The sequence below is a fragment of the Carcharodon carcharias genome, chromosome 13 (genome assembly GCF_017639515.1).
Source record: "Carcharodon carcharias isolate sCarCar2 chromosome 13, sCarCar2.pri, whole genome shotgun sequence".
In the NCBI taxonomy this organism is placed as follows: domain Eukaryota; kingdom Metazoa; phylum Chordata; class Chondrichthyes; order Lamniformes; family Lamnidae; genus Carcharodon; species Carcharodon carcharias.
The window spans coordinates 106,485,228-106,505,127 of NC_054479.1; the positions used below are offsets into that span (position 1 = coordinate 106,485,228).

The following is a 19,900-nucleotide window of genomic DNA, read 5'->3' on the forward strand; positions in this document are numbered from 1 at the left end:
GTATGTACAGGAGGGTGTACTTCCAAATTCAGCTGTCTGCAGCATGGTATGAGGGAGTGGAAGTTGTGGAGTTTGGGCAGTGTACAATATGTATAATGTTAGTTGGAGAATTTGAAGTGGTTTTCCTTTACTTTGCTGCAGGCAATGGCGTTTATGAAATGACTGCATTTATTACACAATTCCTCCTCCCTCAAGAGTCACTCTGAGGCACTATCTCAGACAAACTTTAGGCTCTCTATTTTTTTCCCCTGGCCAGAGGTAAAAAAGTTAAAAACAACAACAACTTTTATATTTTCAACACATTTTAATAAATGCCCCACTGCATTTCAAAAGAGCAATTCGTAAACAAAATTTGACACTGAGCCACATAAGGAGATATCTGGACAAGTGACTAACAGCTTGTTCAAATAGGTTTCAAGGAGCATGTCAAATGAGGAGCGAGGCAAAAAAGCTTGTTGGGGGTGTGGGGTGGGCAGGGGTGGTGGAATTTTAGAACTTAGGACCAAGGCAGTTAAAGGCATGGAGACCAATAGTGGACTGATGTAAATCAAAAACGTATAAAAAGGCTAGAATTGGAGGTGTGCAGAACACTCAGGGGGCTGAAGAGCTGGAGGAGGTTAAAGGGATAATAGCATAAGAAATAGGAGAAGGCCATTTGGCCCTTTAAGTCTTCTCCACCATTCAATATGAGCATGGCCGATCTTCTACCTCAGCTCCACCTTCCATCATTATTCTCATATCCCTCAATTCCCTTAGTATCCAATAATCTATAAATCTCCATCTTGGATATACTCATTAACCGAGCATCCATAGTTCTCTGGGTAGAGAATGCCAAAGGTCCACAACTGTTTGATTGAAGAAATGTATCCTCATCTCAGTCCTAAATGGTTGATCCCTTATTCTGTGACTCCTGGTTCTAGACTCCACAGCCTGGAGAAACATGGTCCCAGCCTCTACTCTATCAAGTCTCTTTAGAATTTTGTACATGTTTCATTGAGATCACCTCTCATTCTTTTAAATTGTAGGGTATATTAGCTTTGTCTACTCCATCTCTCCTCAGAGGACTATGCCCTAATCCCAGGAACCAATCTGGAGAACCTTTGTTGCACTGCCTCTAAGACAAGTATATCTTTCTTTGGTAAGATTATCCAAACTGTGCATAGTCCTAAAGGTGTCATCTCGCCAAAGCCCTATAAAATTTTAATAATCATCCCTGGGATGAAATGCTTGTCTTGTGAAGAAATGTTTAACAGGTTGGGCCTAACTGGAGTTTAGAAGAACGAGAGGTGATCTTATAGAAACAGGTAAGATCCTGAGGGGACTTGATAGGGTAAACACCAGGAGGATGTTTCACTTGTGGAGGAGACTAGAGCTAGGGAACACAGTTTAAGAACAAGAGGTCTCCCTTTTAAGACTGAGATGAAGAGAATTATTTTCTCTCAGAGGGTCATTAGTGTGTGGAATTCTCTTCCCCAGAAAGCAGTGGAGGCTGGATCATTGAATTTATTCAAGGCTGAGTTAGACAGATTTTTGATAATCAGAGGTAATGGGGGACAGACAGGAAAGTGAAATTGAGAAAAGCCATGATCTTATTGAACTGTGAAGCAGACTCAAAGGGTGGAATGGCATGCTCCTACTCCTAAGTCCTATGTTCCTCTGTACTTCTTTACTGTTATACTTCAATGCCTTTTTAATAAAGGCTAACATAAAATTTGCTTTCTTAACTCTTTAATATACTTGCCTGTTAACTTCTGTGGTACATGTAAATGGACATCCAGGTCCCTCTGAATACCAATATTTCCCAGTCTCTTCACTACTTAAAAATATTCTACTTTTCTTTTCAAAGTGGATAACTTCACACTTCTCTATATTTTATTCCAGTGAGCATGCTTTGCCCATTCAATTAACCTGTCCATGTCCCTTTGGAGCCTCTTTGTATCGTTCCCACAACTTTTCCACCTAACTTTGTACTGAAAGCAAACTTGGATACATTAAATTATTATATATGTAGATATATATAATATAATCTACATTGATATAGATTGTATATAGCTGAGGCCAAAGATTGGGTATTATCTGCTAAGTAGTTTCAACCTGAAATTTCATTTCACATTTGAATTTAATTTTGAACTTTAAAAACTGCAAAAGAAACTGCAAGTTAGCTAACAGAAACAGCTCAACATACAGAGCAGGTCATTAGAAGTAAACAGTATCTACTGATGCAAGAGATTCCAGCAATAGTACTGAAAATTTGTCCTCCAGAACTACCCACACCCATAGCTGAGCTATTCCAGTACAGCTACAAAACTGGCATGTACCCAAAAATGTGGAAAATTGCCCAAGTATATCCGGTCCATAAAAAGCAGGACAAATCCAATCCGGCCAATTATTCCCCCATCAGTCTTTTCTCAGTCATTAGCAAAGTGATGGAAGGGGGTCGTCAACAGTGCTAACATGTGACATTGACTCAACAATAACCTACTCCCTGATGCTCAGTCTGAGTTCAGCCAACACCACTCAGCTCCCAATCTTATTACAACCTTTGTCCAAACATGGACAAAAGACCTGAACTCGAGGTGAGGTGCGAGTGACTATACTTGACATCAAGGAAGCATTTGACCAGTGTGACATCAAGGAGCCCTAGCAAAACTGAAGTCAATGGGAATCAGGGGGAAATCTCTCCACTGGTTGGAGTCATCTGGCACAAAGGAACGTGGTTGTGGTTGTTGAACGTCAATCATCTCAATCCTAGGACATCACTGCTGGAATTCCTCAGATGAGTGTCCTAGGCCCTACCACCTTCAACATGGGGTCATTGAAATGTGATAATGGTGAAATTGTCATGAAATGAAGGAAATGGCAGACATTCTGATTAATTATTTTGGGTCAGTATTTATGTTAGAGGAAGTCAGTATGTCAGACATCTCAAGGACAGGAACTCACTAAAATTAATGCAAGCAAAATAACAGCAATAAAGAAAATAATGGCACTACAGAGTGACAATTCCCAAGATTAGATTGCTTCAATGGAAGGATTTTAAATAATAAACTGTGGGTGTATCTACACCACATGGACTGCAGTGGTTCAAGAAGGCAGCTCACCACCACCTTCTCAAGGGCGACTAGGAATTATTCAGGAATTATTCCTTATGATTGGAAAATTTCATACGTAACACTGCTATTTAAGAAACGTGAGAGGGAAACCGGGGAATTATAGACCAGTTAGCCTAGCATCCGTTGCTGGGAAACTGTTAAGAGTCTTTAGTTAAGGGTAGGGGACCAACACCTTGAAAAGTTTCAGCTGGTCAGAGAGAGCCAACATGGTTTTGTAAAAGGTGGTTATGCTTGATGAAACTGAATGAATTTTTAGAAAAGGTGACTAAAAGTTGTGGACAAGGTAGTTTCTGTGGATGTTATTTATGGACTTCCAGAAGGCATTTGATAAAGTTCCTCGTAAGAGGTTGTTGAGCCAAGTTGAAGCTCATGGAATTGGTGGCAAATTATTGAACTGTTCAGGAAATTGTCTGAGTTGAAAGATACAAACAGTACGAACATTGGGAAGTGCTCTAATTGGTAGAATGTGGCTACTGGTGTCCTGCAGGGAACTGTGCTGGGACTTCAGCTATTCACTGTATTCATTAACGACTTAGATGGTGGAATAGAAAGCCACATTTTCAGTGTAAATGGAAGCATAAAATTACAAACAAATATTGACAGGCTAAATGAATGGGCAAATAGATTTCAACATGGGCAAATGCGAGCTATGTCACAGACCATGTGGACTCTGGTTTGTCTGCTCCATTCACAACACAACTGACCACAAATACAATCTTAAACAAGATGAAACTCAAAGGTTTGAAACTCAACTCTGGAAGGAAATCAAGAAAACCTCCAGAATTTAATCCATTCTGAATTAAAAATCACACTATTCATCCTGATATTCCACAGATTGCTTAGTCATCATTCTGAGAACACTAAGACCATCAGTGAGACTTAGCATTAAATCATCACAGATCACCAAACCCATTATTTGACAGATATTTATCCAGCAGTCTATCTTGTTACCTGTCATTTTTATATAGCCACAATGCTGTGAGGAAAGAAATTTCCAGTTTCCAGATTTATTTAACACTTATTCATTCCATTCATATATCCTACAGTTCTGCCTTACAAGTGGGAAAAGTCACCTTGTCATTAACTTTGACAATTTTGGAAAATAACCAAGGTCCAAACTACTGATAGAACTTTACAGACTTGACTCCTACACTTCACTCCAGTTCAATATTAACATTCACTCCTCAGTTTGGCTCACTTTTCTTGAGAGTTTTAATTGCATGAGTTTGCCTTTAGTCATTTGTACTCACATGAGGGAGACAGTGAAATGGAAGCGCTGCCGTAGGCCCTTGAAAGTCACAAATGACTGTGGAGGAAAGCTACGGGTTGTCATTTCACAGTATGGCCTCTCATACTCGCCAGACGGGCATTCACATCTGAAACCGCCAACAAGTAGATTAACGCAGGTTCCTCCATTCTTGCAGACTCCGGGTGCACAGCGGCCTGATCGGCTGCTCACTTCACAATGGTCACCTAAAATATAGGAGAGAATATATATATATATGATTTATTACCATCCCTAGCAATCATTGAGAAGGGCAACTGAGCAGTTTGTTTGTTTTTATGTTGTCCTGCTTTCACCAAATAGTTGCAGCTCCTGAAGTGGCAACACTTCTGTTAAAGACAAGGCTGATCAGTAGCAACCTATATTGCTGGCCCAAGTTTCCCCCAGTTTCTCGATCACTATGATTTATTCGTAAATAAATCAACTACTCAGTATTGACTGTTGTGCTGTCACACCTCCTTCTATAGTTACTATTGTATCAGTTCAAAAGGACATTTTTCATTTTGATTCAGTTAGAAATGGTAGAAAGACCCTACACAAAATTTGGCATTGACAACTATGAAGATATGGTTTCCAGCTAACTTTTTACTAGAAATTATTATAATCAGACATAGCAATATATGGAATGTGGCAGATTTTGAGTCTGCTTTAGGTTTTGTTTAAAATGCCACAAAATTCAAAGAAATATTTTGCCCAGTATGAGACGGCGTGATAAGAATAACAGCTGAACCACTGTGAAGTGCTGGTTTAACTTGTGCATCTTCTGAAACTACTTCTGTCAAGGGCTCCCAGTAAGTTGTTAAGATTCGGAATGCACTGCCTGAAAGGGTGGCAGAAGCAGATTCAAGAGTAACTTTCAAAAGAGAATTCAGTGAATACTTGAAGAGAAAACAAATGATAAGATTATGGGGAGAGCTGGGAAGTGGGTTTAGTTGGAAAGAATACAAAAGAGCCAGCACTGGCACATTGGGCCAAATGGCTTCCTTCTGTGTTGTGTCATTCAATGATTCTAACTTTTGACAAAGGGATCGTATGGTGCTCTATTTCTGGTATACACTCACACTACAGCTGCTGCTAAAATTAAGACTAAGATGGCTCACAACGTAAACCTTTTATTTGATATATTTTTACCATTGGAAACAACCCTTCCTTTGCAGCAGGAGCATCAACCAAATTTAGAATGGAGATAATTTGCATCTCAGCCGAGGTACAGTAGTTGGAACTTTGCCAGTAAGTGACAATAGTTCATTTTAACCTCTTCATCAGCAATCAAACCATTCCTACTGCTGTTCATTGTGTCTGAACTTTGCTTTTGAGAATTGTTTAAAAGAATGCTCTTTGTTAGAAACTTAACCAACTGCTTCAGGGTGTAAAAAACAGGCTAAGCTGTGGTTGTCTGCATTTAATGAGGCCTGATACCAGCTGTCACATTCCAATTAGTATCATCGTCACAGACACTATCAATTGGGTCTTAGTTTTAAAGTGCCCTGACACTTCACCACTGCCTTTCATGTTTTGAAATCATTTGGCACACATGGACTGGGCAAGCATCATCTCTAAAAGGGAGATTAGGCTTTCCTCCAAAGATGGAGTTGAGGTCTTTTCAGCTGCTTAAATTAACTCTAGTCCAGCGGTTTTCACTCACGAGCCAACAAAAGTTTCCATTTCGTTGCTTAAGTGTCTTTAAAGATGAAGTAATGTAGAGTAAACACTGAAAAAAAATACAGGAATTTGACATTAGCTGATACATAAAGTGAGGAAAACTCAGCGAATACGTTTCTGTAATTATAAAACTATAACTCTGACATTCATAGAACAGCTACATATGTAAATGAATCCACCAGCTTTAGTGCAGATAAATGTATTTAAATTTTTCCTTTGTTTGCGACCTTCTTTATGGATATTTCAACCATGTCCTACACAGCAAGGGAACTGGAGATGCTGTGACATCTTATAAAATGCTCCACATCATTCTTAAGCAGAGAGTTAAAATTATTTCAATTGCAAAAAAAAAAGCTAACCAAGATTTTTATTGCATTGTGTTCATCTTTCCTCAGGATGATCATAAGCACAGTTGTAGGTATGACCATAAATACAAATTAGCACTGGCAGGAATGAGCATCTTAAGACACCATTCTTTTTTGTAACCAAAAGCCTATATAAAAACCATTTCTTTCAAACAAGATAAAGCAGTTTCGGTAACATTGTTGTTTCAAGAACAGATAACCAGTGTCTCTGAGATAAGCAGACAATCAGGAGACCATGCATCTCGCCTTGCTAACTTGATGATTCCAATGCAAAGTGCCTCTTTAATAACACTCAGCCAACCAAATGAAGAATTAAAGCCTTCAGGCCTCAGATAGTGCAACATGGGTAACTTTTCTTTGTGGATGATCTGCCCTCCGAAAGCCACTCTATTTCTATACCGTGGCCTGTTATTACTGTACACACTGGACATCTGCTTGCTTGGGCTTGGATAACAACGTAAAAACAACGTAACTCAATAACATCTGGTCTAATACCAACAAAGTTGATGCTCACAAGAAACTTCACAGTCACTTGTAAAAAGAATTCCTTTCAGGTTTTCAGAACTTTGTCGAGGGTTGTAAGGGCCATTCATCAATATCATTATTTTCAGGTGAGCACAAGTAACATGTTTTTTTGAAAACTCCTTTCAACAAATATCATCTTTAAGACATAGATATTGAAGAAACTGTGTTTACAAAAGATTCATTTCATCAAGCCAAAGGGACCTTTCTACTCTTGCAGAAAATGCAATAATTATGGATATCCAACTTAAGGTGTTTCAATAGGGCCTCAATGCATATTCTTTGATGTTTCACCTAAGACTGTCACTTAACATATCAGCAGTAAGATAACTGAGGCAGCAAATTAATTCATGTGTTGCAAACAAGGTGGGGGGTCTTGTGGCACAAAGAGGTGGCATCCCTACCTCTGAGTGAGAAGCCCCAGGCTTGAGTGCCACTCCAGGATTTGATGGCCACAGAAAGTGCATTCATAACGTGACCAAACAGGTTGAGTATCAATCTGCAAATCCTTCCAATCCACCTATGGCAGGCATTAAGAGTGGGAAAGTCTCCTCAACCAGAACCTGCAGAAGGCAATGGCAAACCACTTGCAGTAACTTGCCAAGGCTAACCATGGACCAACACAAGGAAGTCCCTGGTCGCCAATGCCCTCTTAGGGCATGGTATCTGAAGGGAGAGCGTGAAGATTGCAAATAGGGTAATGGAGACACCTTATAGAATTGGAATACAATATTGTGCTGAATAACATCTGACAGAAACCCAAATTCAAGCAGATTATCAAAACATAATTGGCAAGGCACAAATCCAGCTTTTTAACACTAAAGATGCCACATAAATTCTTAAGTAGAAATACAAAGCAAAGATACTGTTTTTGAGTCATTTTCTTCAATAGAGTCCATCTGTTGTGTCAAAAGTTGACAGAGTTATTTCTGCTGGTTGGGTTTGGTGGGTCATCTCCCCCCCTCCTACACTAGAATGATAAGATACATGCTTACTGTTGCAATGCAACTTTAGCAAATGCCCAATCTCCCATTAAGGGAAGAGACTGAGAGGAAGTTGCCATTTTCCCATGAAATGGTCCAATGAGTCAAACTAACTGGAAAGTCTGTTCCTGAGTGCCTCCTTGTACGGGCTGAGGAGTTGATTATTTTTGTGAGGGTGGCCGAGTTGCTACTATTTTTGATTGAGTTAAACTGCAGACATTTCTTAAGTGGAAACATTAAGTTTATTTACAATATACTCAGCAGCAACTACATGTGTGCTTTCAACTCCAACTCTATCTCTACACTGGCTGCTGAGGTAGCCTGTGCGACTCTCCTATTGGTTACTACAGATCATGTGATCTTCCTTAACACATATCATTCTTAAAGGTACATTACACACTAAACTAAACCATAATCATTACAATTATCTGTTTGTTTTTTGAAGGCCAATGAATGATGCATTTAAAGCATGGCTTATGCCTTAGCATAAATTCAATGGTGTTTTTTTTCAAATGCCTCACTTGATATCAGAGCTGAACATAGCTGCTTTTCCTGGATTGACTCATTCACATGAATAAGAGAGGCACCAGGCAGGTTTATCACTAAGAAACCAATAATCAATCAAAGGATGCATTTGCTGAAGCAGCAACTGCACAGTCTGCACTCCCTGAACTTGCATTTGCAGTGCCTAAGACTCATTGACAGCAACATCCCAGGTAGCTGCCTGCATCAATGATGGTGCAGATCTAACAAAGACAGAAAAGAACACACACTGTTCTCGCTCCATCTCTTCACTGTTTCCTGCCCCTGCTCACCACAGGAGGCAGTCAACGAGGGCACAACAATTAAGTCAGCTGCAGGAGAAACTGTGCACGTGTCATCAGACAGAACGGATGCTGAGTTCCTGTTTGGCGGCAGAAATTACAGTGTTACTCAAAATGGTGGCGTGAGAAGTGTTTGCTGCTGTGAGCTTTACAGGCATAAGTTCAAAGCAGATTTTGGTCTGGTGGTCAAGTAGCATCAACTACTTGCCCACAACACAGTCCTGTTGCAGCCAGCAGCAAGAAATATCTAAGATAAAAGCAAAAAACTGCGGATGCTGGAAATCCAAAACAAAAATAAAAATACCTGGAAAAACTCAGCAGGTCTGGCAGCATCTGCGGAGAGGAACACAGTTAACGTTTTGAGTCCGTATGACTCTTCAACAGAACTAAAAAAAATAATAAACCAGCTTATATTTCACCTCTTTTCTATTTTTACTTAGTTCTGTTGAAGAGTCATACGGACTCGAAATGTTAACTGTGTTCCTCTCTGCAGATGCTGCCAGACCTGCTGAGTTTTTCCAGGTATTTTTATTTTTGTTTTAGCAAGTGTGGCTGAAGTGTGGGGAAGCTGCTGATTGCTCTTTTGCAGATGCTCAATCTGAAAGGGCAGCCTCACAGCTTGGAATATCCAGTTTCTGTGGGTGGTCTTCAGGCCAGGCATCAGCCCAGCAGGAACTCGATTCAGTTAACATTCAATGAAAAATCATGTCCAGTTAATGACATGAACAGAACAGGGTTGATTCGGCCTCTTTTTTTTTTAGGAAAAACTAGAGGTGAATAGACCAGAGGAAGCACTACTTGATACACACGCCCTTTCCTTTTGCTAAAAATAGTGAACAGAATGAAAATATATCACTTAGTATTTTCCTCACATGCACAGCCTTGAGATATAATGGGACCAATGCGGGGGAACATAACTCACTAGATGGATTAACCGAATGAAGTTAGAACAATAGAAGTGTTAACCCCAATGAGAAGGTGCCAATACCTAGAAGAACCTTACACATTCTACAGACCTGCACAGATGATACCATATGAGTACAGAGGCTTTCCTCGGAGGTATGATGTTAACTTCTACATATGTGAGGTGACTGGAAAATTCCTGAATTACAAATTTCCTGGATACCTGGAAATTAGTATACTTAAGGAGGCAGATCAGGATATCCTTCTTAAACACACGCAATGAATTTTAATGGGTTTTTAAAAATATCTACAAGTAGAAATGCAGAGAAAACTATTGTGAACTAATGAGGGTTGTTGTGCTGAGGCAAGAGTAGACTCTCCACAACTGACATCCCAAATCAATATGTGGAACAATTCCCCCTCTGCCCCTCTTTGTTTAAAACAACCCACTTAATGTCCATAATTGAGATCCCGTCCTTTTCCAGGTAAGAAAGTGAGAACAAGGAGCTCCATATGAAATATAACGCCAAAAATGTGTTTTCTTGTACCATCATTTAAGTTTGTATCTGTTGGTTTGAATAGGTGTTGATTTAGATTCATAGTTCACAGTACTTATAGATGGACTGAAACAATGAGCACTGACCTGTAAACACAGGATATGCAGGAAATACTTCCATCAGGGAATGTGCAGATCTGCACCTGACCATATTTAGCAGGCTGATGGGATTTACAGTAATTAACACAGACCAAGCGTAAGGTCGAATGAAACATTGAAGGTTAAGTGTCAATTTATTCCATTTACTGTTGGACTTGGCTTTGTGCAAATTGGCAGCTACATTTGCTTATATAACAACAAAAACTGCATTTCAAAAATGATGAATTGGCTATGAAGCGCTTTGGAACGCCCATGGTTGTGAACGGTGCTAGATAATTGCAGGTTATTTCCTATTTATTTATATCAATCTTTTCTTCCCCACCCCCTGCTCAACCTCCCAAGGGCTTCAGGTGTATTTTTGCATGTAACCTGTTTACTTATGATAATAGAAATAACTTGCATTAATTGCACCTTTCAGAGGATTTCCAAAGCATTTCACACCAATGAATTATTTTTAAATGCAATTCCTGTTGTTATGTAGCCAGATATGGCAGCCAATTGGCATATAACAAAGTCCTATAAATGAGATAAACAGCCGGTTAATCTATTTTGATTGTGTTAATTGAGAAATGAATATTGACCAGGACAGCCAGAGAGAAAACCCTATTTACTCATTTGCGTGATAAGCAGGATATCTGTTTAGCTTGATGGCAGTATTCTGTTAGTGGAGAATGCCACTCATGTTGCTACTTCACGTTTTGAATTCATTTATGGGATGTGGGTGTCACTGGCTGGGCCAGCAATTTTTTGCCTATCCCTAATTGCCATTGAAAAGATGGTGTTGAGCTGCCTTCTTGAATCGCTGTAATCCATGAGGTGTAGGTACACCCACAGTGCTGTAAGGGAGGGAGTTCCAGGGTTTTGTTTTAGCAACAGTGAAAGAACAGTGATATATTTCCAAGTGAAGATGGTGAGTGGCTTGGAGGGGACCTTCCAGGTGGTGGTGTTCCCATGTATCTACCGCCCTTGTCCTTCTAGATGGTAGTGGTTGTTGGTTTGGAAGGTGCTGTCTAAAGAGCCTTGGTGAGTTTCTGCAGTGCATCCTGTAGATGGTACACACTGCTGCTACTGTACATCAGTGGTGAATGGAGTGAATGTTTGTGGATGGGGTGCCAATCAAGCAGGCTGCTTTGGCCTGGATGGTGTTAACCTTCTTGAGTGTTGTTGGAACTGCACTCAAGCAAGCAAGTGGAGAGTATTCCATCACACTCCTGACTTGTGCCTAGCAGACAGGCTTTGGGGAGTCAGGAGGTGAGTTACTTACCTCAGGATTCCTGGCCTCTGACCTGCTCTTGTAGCTACAGTATTTATATGGTTAGTCCAGTGCAGGTTTTGGTCAATGGTAAACCCCAGGATGTTGATAGTGGGGGATTCAGAGACAGTAATGCCATTGAATGTTGAGGATGTGATGGTTAGATTCTCTCCTGTTGGAGATGGTCATTGCCTGGTACTTGCATGGCATGAATGTTACTTGCCACTTGTCAGGCTGGATAATGTCCAAGTCTTGCTGCATTTGGACATGGGCTGCTTCAGTATCTGAGGAGTTGCGAATGGTGAACATTGTGCAATCATCAGCGAATACCCCACTTCTGACCTTATGATGGATGGAAGGTCATTGATGAAGCAGCTCAAGATGGGCCTAGGACACAACCCAGGAACTCCTGCAGTGATGTCCTGGAACTGAGATGATTGACCTTCAACAACGACAACCATCTTCCTTTGTGTTAGGTGTGACTCCAACCAGTGGACAGTTTTTCCCGATTCCAATTGACTCCAGTCTTGCTCGGGCTCCTTGATGCCACATTGAGTCAAATGCTGCCTTGATGTCAAGGGCAGTCACTCTCACCTCACCTCTGGAGTTCAGCTCTTTTGTCCATGTTTGAACCAAGGCTTGAATGAGGTCAGGAGCTGTGTGCCCTTGGCGGAATCCAAACTTGGTGCCAGTGAGCAGGTTATTGCTAAGCAAGTGCCACTTGATACCACTGTTGATGACCCCTTCCATTACTGATGATGGAGAATAGGCTGATGGGGCAGTAATTGGTTGGGTTGGATTGTCCTGCTTTGTGTGTACAGGACATACCTGGGCAACTTCCCACATTGCCGGGCAGATGCTTGTGTTGTAGATGTACTAGAACAGTTTGGGTAGGGCTGCGGCAAGCCTGGAGCCCAAGTCTTCAGTACTATTGCCGGAATACTGTCAGAGCCCATGGCCTTTGCATTATCCAATGCCTTCAGTCATTTCTTGATATCATGTGCAGTGAATCGAATTGGCTGAAGACTGGCTTCTATGATGGGTCATCCACTAAGCACTTCTGGCTGAAGATTGTTGCGAATGCTTCAGCCTTATCCTTTGCACTGATGTGCTGGGCTCCTCCATCATTGAGGATGGGGATGTTGGTGCAACCTCCTCCTCCAGCGAGTTGTTTAATTGTCCACTACCATTCATGGCTGATGTGGCAGGACTGCACAGCTTAGATCTGATTCATTGGTTGTGGAATTGCTTAGCTCTGTCTATCACTTGCTGCTTATGCTATTTGGCATTCAAGTAGTCCTTGTGTTGTAGCTTCACCAGGCTGACACCTCATTTTTAGGTATGCCTGGTGCTGCTCCGGGCATGCCTTCCTGCACTCTTCATTGAACCAAGGTTGATCCCCTGGCTTGTTGGTAATGGTAGAGTAATATGCCGGCCCATGAGGTTACAGATTGTGGTTAAGTACAATTCTGTTGCTGATGATGGCACACAGTGCCTCATGTTTGCCCAGTTTGAGTTGCTATACCTGTTCAAAATCTATCCCATTTAGCACGGTGGTAGTGCCACACAACACGATGGAGGGTATCCTCAATATGAAGATGGGACTTGTCTTCACAAGGACTATGCAGTGGTCACTCCTACCAATGCTGTCATGGAAAGACTACCACCGTGCTAAATGGGATAGATTTTGAACAGGTATAGCAACTCAAACTGTGGCAGGCAGGTTGGTGAGGATGAGGCCATGGTATGTTTTTCCCTCTTGTTGGTTCCCTCACAACCTGTCACAGGCTCAGTATAGCCTGTATAGCCAGTATGTCCTTTAGGATTCGTCCAGCTCGGTCTGTGGTGGTGCTATTGAGCCATTCTTGATGATGGGCATTGAAGTCCCCCATTCAGAGTACATTCTGTGCTCTTGCCACCCTCAGTGCTTCCTCCAAGTGGTGTTCAACATGGAGGAGTACTGATTCAGCACTGGAGGGCAGCATGTGATAATCAGCAGGAGGTTTCCTTGCCCATATTTGACCTGATGCCATGAGACTTCATGGGGTCTGGAGTTGGAGTTGCGGACCCCCAGGGCAACACCCCCCCAACTGTATACCACAGTGCTGCCACCTCTACTGGATCTGCCAGTGCAACAGGACATACCCAAGGATAGTGATGGTGATGTCAGGGACATGGTCTGCAAGGTATAATTCCATGACTATGCCACACTGTTGCTTGACTAGCCTGTGAGACAGCTCTCCCAACTTTGGCACAAGCTCCCAGGTGTTAGTAAGGATGACTTTGCAGGGTCAACAGGGCTGGGTTTGCCATTGCCGTTTCTGGTGTCTAAGTCGATGCTGTGTGGTCCATCCAATTTCATTCCTTTCTATAGACTTTGTCGCGGTTTGATTTCAGAGGGCATTTAAGAGTCAACCACATTACTTCAGATCTGGAGTCACAAGTAGGCCTGCCCAGGTGAGGACGGCAGGTTTCTTTCCCTAAAGGACATTAGTGAACGATATGCGTCTTTACAACAATCGACAATGGTTTCATGGTCATCATTAGACTTTTAATTACAGACTTTTATTAAGTTCAAATTCCACTATCTGCCATGGTGGGATTTGAATCCGCGTCCCCGGAGCATTACCCTGGGTCTCTGGATTACTAGTTCAGTCACAATACCACTATGCCAACGCATGAAATGGCTAGCTTCGCCAGTTGCTCAAATTTTTGATACCTCTAATCTGAGGTAGACTGGGTATTTTTCAGAACCAAAAATGGCAGCCTTAGGCCCATTCATAAGTTTGCACCGATATACGATGAACAATGATCTGATCAGGGTAACCATTATCCCATAGAATAGCTTTGATGTGCCCTACTTCAGCATCAAGCTTGCATGGTGAGCAATGAGCAATTTTACAAGGTTGCCACTAAGATCAATCTTATAGCACATGGAACTGTAGGAATCTCAAAATCTCTATTAATCAGTGGTAGACAGTAGTCGGGAACCCACTGGCATTTTTCTCAACTCGCACTTTGTGGAAAGGGAGTTCTTTTGACTGCTCCATTTCAAAGGTGAACTTGAGCACAGGATGGAGCCTATTATGGTGCGTAAGGAAATTCTTACATGCAGCTGCAGATTCAAATATAGCATATCATCTACATATCACAAATAAGCAAGAGGTAGGAGGTTAAGAGTTATTCCATCGAAGACACATTCCTCATGGAAGTCTACAAGGATGTTTGCGAGAGCTGGGCCTGGGGGATCCCATGGCAACATCACCTATTTGGGCATATGTTAAAACTGAATGCATCTGCATGAGTTACTGAGTTCATAAGCCCAATGAATACAGATTCCTACAATGGCGGCACGTCTAGATCATCATGATGTAACGATGCAGAACAAATATTTATGGCTCTCTTGAGCGGTGCATTACTGAATAGGTTAGCAATGTCAGACGAGTACATGGACATGGCATTGCAATCAATATGGTAGTCCTGTATGGTCTTTGCAAAGGTGAAGGAATCCTTCACTGAGTATGTGAAAAACTTGTGGGAGCTACTCGCTCAACCATTTGACCAATTCATGTTGTACAGAAATACCAGCAATACTAATGTATGTGTATGCCTTGACTCCGACAAAGGAATTTTTACTCTTTTGAGACCCTCTCATTTTTAGCATAACGCTTTCCATAAATGAATACTTGTGTCTTGATCTTGGCTAAACTCTTCAACAAGGCATTTAGCTGTGAGGTTAAAAACAATGTAAAGGAGCACTGGTGTAACAAAATAGACAAACATATCTTGGCAGAAGTGGGAGATAGAAACCTGTGAATTTTCTCCATGAAGATATTTTGAGTACCCTGATGATGTGCTTTGAAATGATCTTTCATTGAACCATGCGTATGTAAAAGCAGGAGGGCCCTGAAACAGGGTGACCAGATTTTCAAAAGTCAAAACCAGAACACATTGAAAAGCCTTGGGAAGCAGGGCTCCGTGATGATTGACATGTTGGGTGACTAATGGCAGGAGTCGGGGGAGAGGCAGTTGAAGGTAGGAGGTCATGTGATGATATTCCCCAGAATATGCCAAATCAGATTTGGCCACCCTAAAGACACCCAATTATTGAAGGCTGCAGTTGCGAACCACAGATTTTTGTTTCAATGACATCTCTGCTCCATTTTCTTAAAAAACCGAACCAAAGCTACGCTTGTTACAAAATCCCAGAATCCTTCATTCTACTCTAACTTTGCTGTGCAATGCACAATGGTAAGACCAATCTCCATTTTAAAGCCTTGCTTATTTTCATTTGCACACTTGGTTCTAACAATAGATATTTTCAGCTAGAAGCTGGTTTTTAAACTAGCAAATGTACCTCAAGCAAGAGAGATTTTGTTTGTACCCAGAGTCACAAGCAGGAAAGCTCATGATCTTTCAATGAGAAGTTTGGATGAACATGCCACAACACAACCAAACATGCCTGCCACTGTGGTCAGTGCTGATTGGTGGTTTACTTTTGGGCGCTGTCTGACTACCTCTTCAAGTGCGGCTTGCAGTTGGTGGACATCACTGTCGATCTCCTGTCATCACCCGGATGCTGGTTCCTTCCCAGTTCCTGATGTAGGTGAGAAGGATTTCTGCGCATGCGGGAGCATCCCAGTGAAGCCAGTCAATGGCCAGCAAATTGGGGCATTCCAAATCACAGAGTGTTGCTGAGATGTTGTTTTTAGTTTGCTTACAGTAAACAGAGCGTGGGGTAAAAGGGAGGGGAGAGGAAGTTAAGAGAAAAGATGCTGGTGCTGTGTGAAAATGCAAAGTGCTGATGGGAATCTCTGATATGGTTCATGTAAAGAGGGGAAAGCTGCAAACTGGGTCATCTGAGCTATTTTGAGCATATTGTTGGGCACCGGAACGCCTAATGAGAAACTGAGACCACTTCTTACCATACCCTGAAATTGCAGCTGCCATATAACCGGGATACTGATACAGAAAATTATCATGTAGATAGACCATTTGTGAAGATGAAAACAATGCATGTTATTTTGGGTCCCTTCCTCCACCTACAATATCCAGTTCACTATACACATTCTCAGACAGCACCTCTATAAAATCAAAACCTCCAAAATAAGGAGGCATCTTACAGATTTAATAATTGACTATTTCAGCACTATTTGTTTAAACCTCACTTTCTTACCGTGAAGGCCCATCACAAACTTAACCATGAAGTTGTCTCCTTTTCAGGTTGATCCCCATTAGAAAGGAAGCCAGACCAGTTCCAGAGGTAATTGGCTAATTATTGTGTAATCCTATTTCGTAGATGACAGTATTTGAAAGTATTTAAAATCCTTTCATGTTGGCAAAACTAGACATATGAAGACAGGTCAACTATCATCACTTTAAGACATTTAGTTTATGGAAAAGACAGCATGAAAAAAGAAAAGAATAGTAATTACTGTTCACAGGAAGCAGAGGGTATAGTGACTATGGAGTAAGTAAGAAGGAAAAGATTGAAATTTTCTTAACATTAAATTATTTTGATATCCTACCCTATCATCATGTGGATGGAATTTATCAAATAGGTGAGAGTGAATTTTTTTGATATCCTACCCTATCATCATGTGGATGGAATTTATCAAATAGATGACAGTCACTTGGCATTTCCTGTCCTTCCTACAACAGACATTCTTTTGCATGATTGCAAGGCTGTTTGTGTATCAGTGTTTTTGCTTCAAATTCATTTTGCTATTTTTCTCATTTACAAGTATTAAAAAGAGAATGATGAGCAGCTTCAAATCATTCACGTTATCTCAGCACTTTGACTTCTTGTTGTAGAGTGGCTGAGTTGTGCTATTAATGATAGAGTTGATCTGCAGACTTCTTGGGTGGAATCATTAAGTTTATTTACAATATACTCAGCAGCAACTACACGTGTGCTTTCAACTACAACTCTATCTCTACACTGAGGTAGCCTGTGCGACTCTCCTATTGGTTACTACAGATCATGTGATCTTCCTTAACAAGTATTATTCTTAAAAGAACATTACACAAAAATGAAACCATAATTACTACATTCCTCCCCCTTTAACTTGGCTATATATATTATATTTATAAGTACAAATTTTTCAAGACAACATGATATTAGCACTGGGTAAGGAATTTACAAGTTCAGTCTTTCAGGTGGTTTCCTAATACATGTGGAACATCGCAGCTCCACAACTTCAGATTCCTTGCCAGGAACCTCCTTTTCTGGAGTTGCCTGAACATCAGGTGCTTCGGTGGGCACTTGCAGTTCTGTATCCTCAACTCTTACAGGAACATCAGACCTGTCAGTCCTGGATTGGGTATCCTCAACAGGAAACGCAGACCCGGTCATGGTCACTGGTAGAACCAAATCTTGGTGATTTGTCTTTCATCCTTAAATGGTCCACGTGTTTGCGAATGGTCCGGCCTTCCACCTTCACGTGGCAAGGTAGGAGATCCAGTCAATACACTTATTTCAACCGGTAACCACTTTGGTCCTTCTCTGAAGTTTTACATGTATACCGATTCTCCCACAACTATGCAGTCATGTCTAACTTTCTGGCTTCCCTGACTTTTTTCTACATTCCCCTTTAAATTCGGCATTATTAAGCTCAATCTTGTCCTGAGACGGCGTTTCAACAATAACTCCACAGGTATGACACCTGTTGTGTGAGCGCTCGTCCTGTAATGAAAAATAAAGCATGCTAGCTTGGTTGCCAAGGGATCACCAGTTAGCTTTCTCATGCCAGTCTTGAACATTTGAACTACAGTTTCGGCCAGTCTGTTTGAGAAAGGGTGGTATGGTATAATTTTCACGTGAGTGATACCGTTGAGGCTGATAAACCATTGAAACTCACCACTCCTAAATTAATCAGAAATGACTACTTCTGGTAGTCCATGAATGTCAAAACTCTGACATAGTTTCTCAATTGTAGTGGCTGACGTTGGTGACTTCACTCATATACATCCAACCATTTTGAATGGGCATCAACAATGAGCAGAAACATTGTGCCCTGGAAAAGTCCAACGTAGTCAATGTGTACCACACCCAGCGTCTACCTGGCCATTCCCATAGGTATAATAGAGCTGTCACTGGCAACTTTAGCAATTGCTGACATTGCAAGCAGTGCTTTGCTAAACTTTTTATTTCGCCATCCATCCCAGGCCACCATAAATAGCTGCGTGCTATGGTCTTCATTCGGGAAATTCCTGGTTGGGCACTGTGTAGTTCAATTAAAAGTGGCTCCCTTCCCTTTGGAGGAACTATCACTCGTGCTCCTCAAATAAGATGCCATCCTGGCTGGTTATTTCATGTCTTCTATTGAAGTACAGTTTCATTTCATCAGATATGGATTCCTGTGATCAACCATGTAGCATTTGTTCTCGTACCTGATATAGGACTGGGTCCTGACTTGTCCAGTCTCTGATCTGTCGAGCACATACCGGCAAGGAATCTAAGAAATTTAACAATTTCCTGTGGAACTGGGCATGCTCATCATTTTCTTGTAAAGGCAAACAACTAAGAGCATCGGCGTATGCAGTTTGATTGCCAGGCCCGTGTATGAAAGTGTATTCTATGCTGCCAGAATTAAATACCATCATATTCTTGCTGAGGCTATAGGTGGTATAGCCTTGTCCTCACTAAACAAGCCTAGCAATGGTTTGTGGTCTGAGATGATTGTAAAATGGCGTTGTGTACGTACTGGTCAAATTTATTGACACGAAAGATGATGGACAGGCCTTCTTTTCTATTTGAGAGTATCGTTTTTCCGCTGTGGTGAGTGCTCTTGATACATAACTATTGGCCGTTCCGTGCCATTGTCCATCTACTGAGAGAGCGCTGCTCTCACTCCGTAGGGAGATGCATCACATATCAGCACCAATTCTTTCATCTGGTGGTAATGCACTAATAAATTAGACCACTGCAACAATTTTTTCACCTTTATGAAAGCTTCTTTCTGTGGTGCTTCCCAAGACCAACATTGGTTCTTTTTGAGTAAAGGATGTAAGGAGGACAGCACTGTAGACAAATACGGTAAGAACTGCCCATAATTGTTGATCATTTTTAGAGATGATTTTGAGCTCTGAGTCATTCTCTGGTGCAGATGCCTCTCTTATGGCTCTCACTCTCTCTTCAACTGGGCGGATGCCCTGTGAAACTACCCGGTGACCCAAATAGATTACCTCCCTTGCTTGGAAAGCACACTTTTCTTTTAATAAATGCACTGCAGCTAGCTAGAAACATTTCAAGACTTCTTCTAAGTTTGCCAAATGCTCTTTTTCAGTGAATCCTGTCACCAATACACTGTCTTAATAGACTACAATCTGGGGCA

At 41.4% G+C, this 19,900-nt stretch overlaps 1 protein-coding gene across 12 annotated transcripts in view; it reads right to left on the minus strand.

The window, feature by feature from the left end:
* celsr1a (cadherin EGF LAG seven-pass G-type receptor 1a) overlaps positions 1 to 19,900 on the minus strand; it is a 360,335-nt gene that overhangs the window by 151,405 nt on the left and 189,030 nt on the right. For all 12 annotated transcript variants that reach the window (XM_041202840.1, XM_041202839.1, XM_041202836.1 and 9 more), the window contains one exon: positions 4,364 to 4,586. In XM_041202840.1, coding sequence (XP_041058774.1) covers positions 4,364 to 4,586 — 223 coding nt within the window. The remainder of the gene's footprint in view (positions 1 to 4,363; positions 4,587 to 19,900) is intronic.